The sequence below is a fragment of the Rhinopithecus bieti genome, unplaced genomic scaffold (assembly GCF_001698545.2).
Source record: "Rhinopithecus bieti isolate Rb0 unplaced genomic scaffold, ASM169854v2 scaffold_7648, whole genome shotgun sequence".
NCBI classification, from domain to species: Eukaryota; Metazoa; Chordata; class Mammalia; order Primates; family Cercopithecidae; genus Rhinopithecus; species Rhinopithecus bieti.
In genome coordinates this window covers 128,727-131,077 of record NW_016805609.1, presented here as the reverse complement: position 1 = coordinate 131,077, position 2,351 = coordinate 128,727, and the positions used below count along the sequence as shown (strand labels likewise).

Here is a 2,351-nt window from a genome sequence, read left to right as displayed (position 1 = left end):
TCTAAAAAAAAAAAAAAAATACTTGTTCAGCATTGAAATCTTTTAAAATCTGCCTGCAGGCCACTAAGATTTTATTGAGATTTTGATTTCTATACTTCTATATGAGATGAATTTAAGTATTTAATGCTGTGTCTAGCAGATTTTGGAATAAAATTATATTTTTACATAAAATGATTACATGGCATCTCATGAATGAATTTTTAAAAATAAAGATGACATTTATCACCACTCATAGCAAGTGACTGGCAAAACTTGAGCTTCTGAAATCCAGACAGCTTCATGTAGCCCTTCCAATCATAGAAAATTAATAACTGTTATGAAAGTACAATGAAACTGGAGGTATGAAAATGACTGGATGATTTAGGAAAAGTAGGGTTAGTTTTGAAAATTTTGGAGTAAATGTGTAGTAAATCCATCCAGGCTAGGTTACTGTTCCTTTGTCTCTAAAAGATTACATGAAAGGTGATTTTTCACATTATCATATTTACCTATGAAATTCTAAATTCAGAAGTCTAGTAGCTGGGAAGAGCTAACATAGAATATGTGCTGGTGTATTAGTGTAGGGGTGAAAAATGCATTCTCTGGAGCCCTTTCCGCTTGTGTAGCCCCAGTTCTGCAGCTCTCCAGCTGTATCACCCATGGCAAGTTACTTAATTTATCTTTGCCTCAATTACCTCTTCTATAAAATGGTGATCATTGTAGTATCCAAGGTTGCTGTGAGGATCAAATGAGTTAATGAATGCAAAGCACTTAAGGCCTTGCTTAACATGTAATAAGCAAACAATGAAAGTTAACCATTTATACGATTACTGCGTACTGGTTGCAAAGAGGTTTGCAACGCATTGCTTCCTTTATCTTTCCTTTATTCTATATCCTGTATCCTTGCTTTATCACAACAACTATGTAAGATACGTCTTTCCCAGCTTTTAAAGACTGAGGGAGCTAAGGCTCACCAGTTATGCTGCTTACTCAGGGTCACACAAGTAATTATTGGCTGGGTTGGGATTTGAACTCAGGATTGTGGGATTCAACAACTATGCTCTGCCATTCAGTTCAAGTTTACTTTAAAACATCTATTCAATGAATGTCATAGCATAATTTAAATGCAGAATAAAGCTTACCAAAGAGAAAGAAACATGCCTGAGTCATTGAAAAAACAATAGAAAAAAACTGTTGAGGAAAGTAATTAAACTTCAAGTAGAAGCTTTCATGATGTGCAGTTCCTTACCATATAATAGCCCGGCAGGAGCTTCTGAAGAAACTCAGCTTCTTTGTGCTGAACTGTTTTGATGATAAATTCATCATCACTGGTCACAAAAAACAAGGATCCACTGGCTCCAGGGTTAGACAGTTCTATTAGAGGTTCACTGCAGATGGAATACTAAAAGAGTAAATGAATAAACATTAAAACATACACTTGATGTACGTGATGCCTCCAAGGAGGACAATCATAGCACTGCACATCTTGGCTATGTTGAAACAAGAAGCTCTCTCTATGGGCTTTAAAAGAGGTTCCACATATACCAAGAAGGCTCTCTGTGAGATTTCTACAGATTTAATTGGTCTGTTTATCTTAATAATTCTATGATGAAAAACAGACATACACTCCTTACCCCCAGAGTCAGGCAATAGCATCATGAATCATCCTATCTGTCCAATGAGATAATTCAAACAGTCGTGTTGACTAAGGTGCTTTGTTTCCAGCAAATGTCCATAAAATAACAAGTGAAGATGTGATCCGCATTGTGTTTTATCACTTGAACACCAACCCTATTCTCTTTTCATGATTTTCCCAGAAGATATCATCTACTCACGGTTTCAACAAGGAGATGACTTCAACATCTGTATCTCCAGCCCAGATCTTTCACTAGGGCTCAAGACCTGTTCATCTAACACTTGAATAGACATTTCTATTTTGGTTATACCACAAACAATTTATATGCAAGAAATTCACAATCAAGTTAATCTCAAGGCTGTGGTTAGCCCATATGGTGCCTTTGTGGTAATTAGAGAGATGCAGCTCTGGGCCGGGATACAAAGTTGGTGAGTAGAAGAAAGGCTGGGGCCGGGCGTGGTGGCTCATGCCTGTAATCCCAGCACTTTGGGAGGCTGAGGCAGGTGGATGATGAGGTCAGGAGATCAAGACCATCCTAGCTAACACGGTGAAACCCTGTCTCTACAAAAAAATACAAAAAATTAGCCTGGAGTGGTGGCATGCGCTTGTAGTCCTGGCAACTTGGGAGGCTGAGGCAGGAGAATCGCTTGAACCTGGGAGGTGGAGGTTGCAGTGAGCTGAAACTGCACCATTGCACTCCAGCCTGGGCGACAGAGCGAGACTCCACTCAAAAAAA

General features: G+C 38.6%; 1 protein-coding gene across 3 annotated transcripts in view; it reads right to left on the bottom strand.

Annotated features, from left to right (window-relative positions):
* Window positions 1-2,351, bottom strand: part of PIP5K1B (phosphatidylinositol-4-phosphate 5-kinase type 1 beta) — a 210,870-nt gene that overhangs the window by 131,724 nt on the left and 76,795 nt on the right. For all 3 annotated transcript variants that reach the window (XM_017873042.1, XM_017873045.1, XM_017873044.1), the window contains exon 5: window positions 1,229-1,381. In XM_017873042.1, coding sequence (XP_017728531.1) covers window positions 1,229-1,381 — 153 coding nt within the window. The remainder of the gene's footprint in view (window positions 1-1,228; window positions 1,382-2,351) is intronic.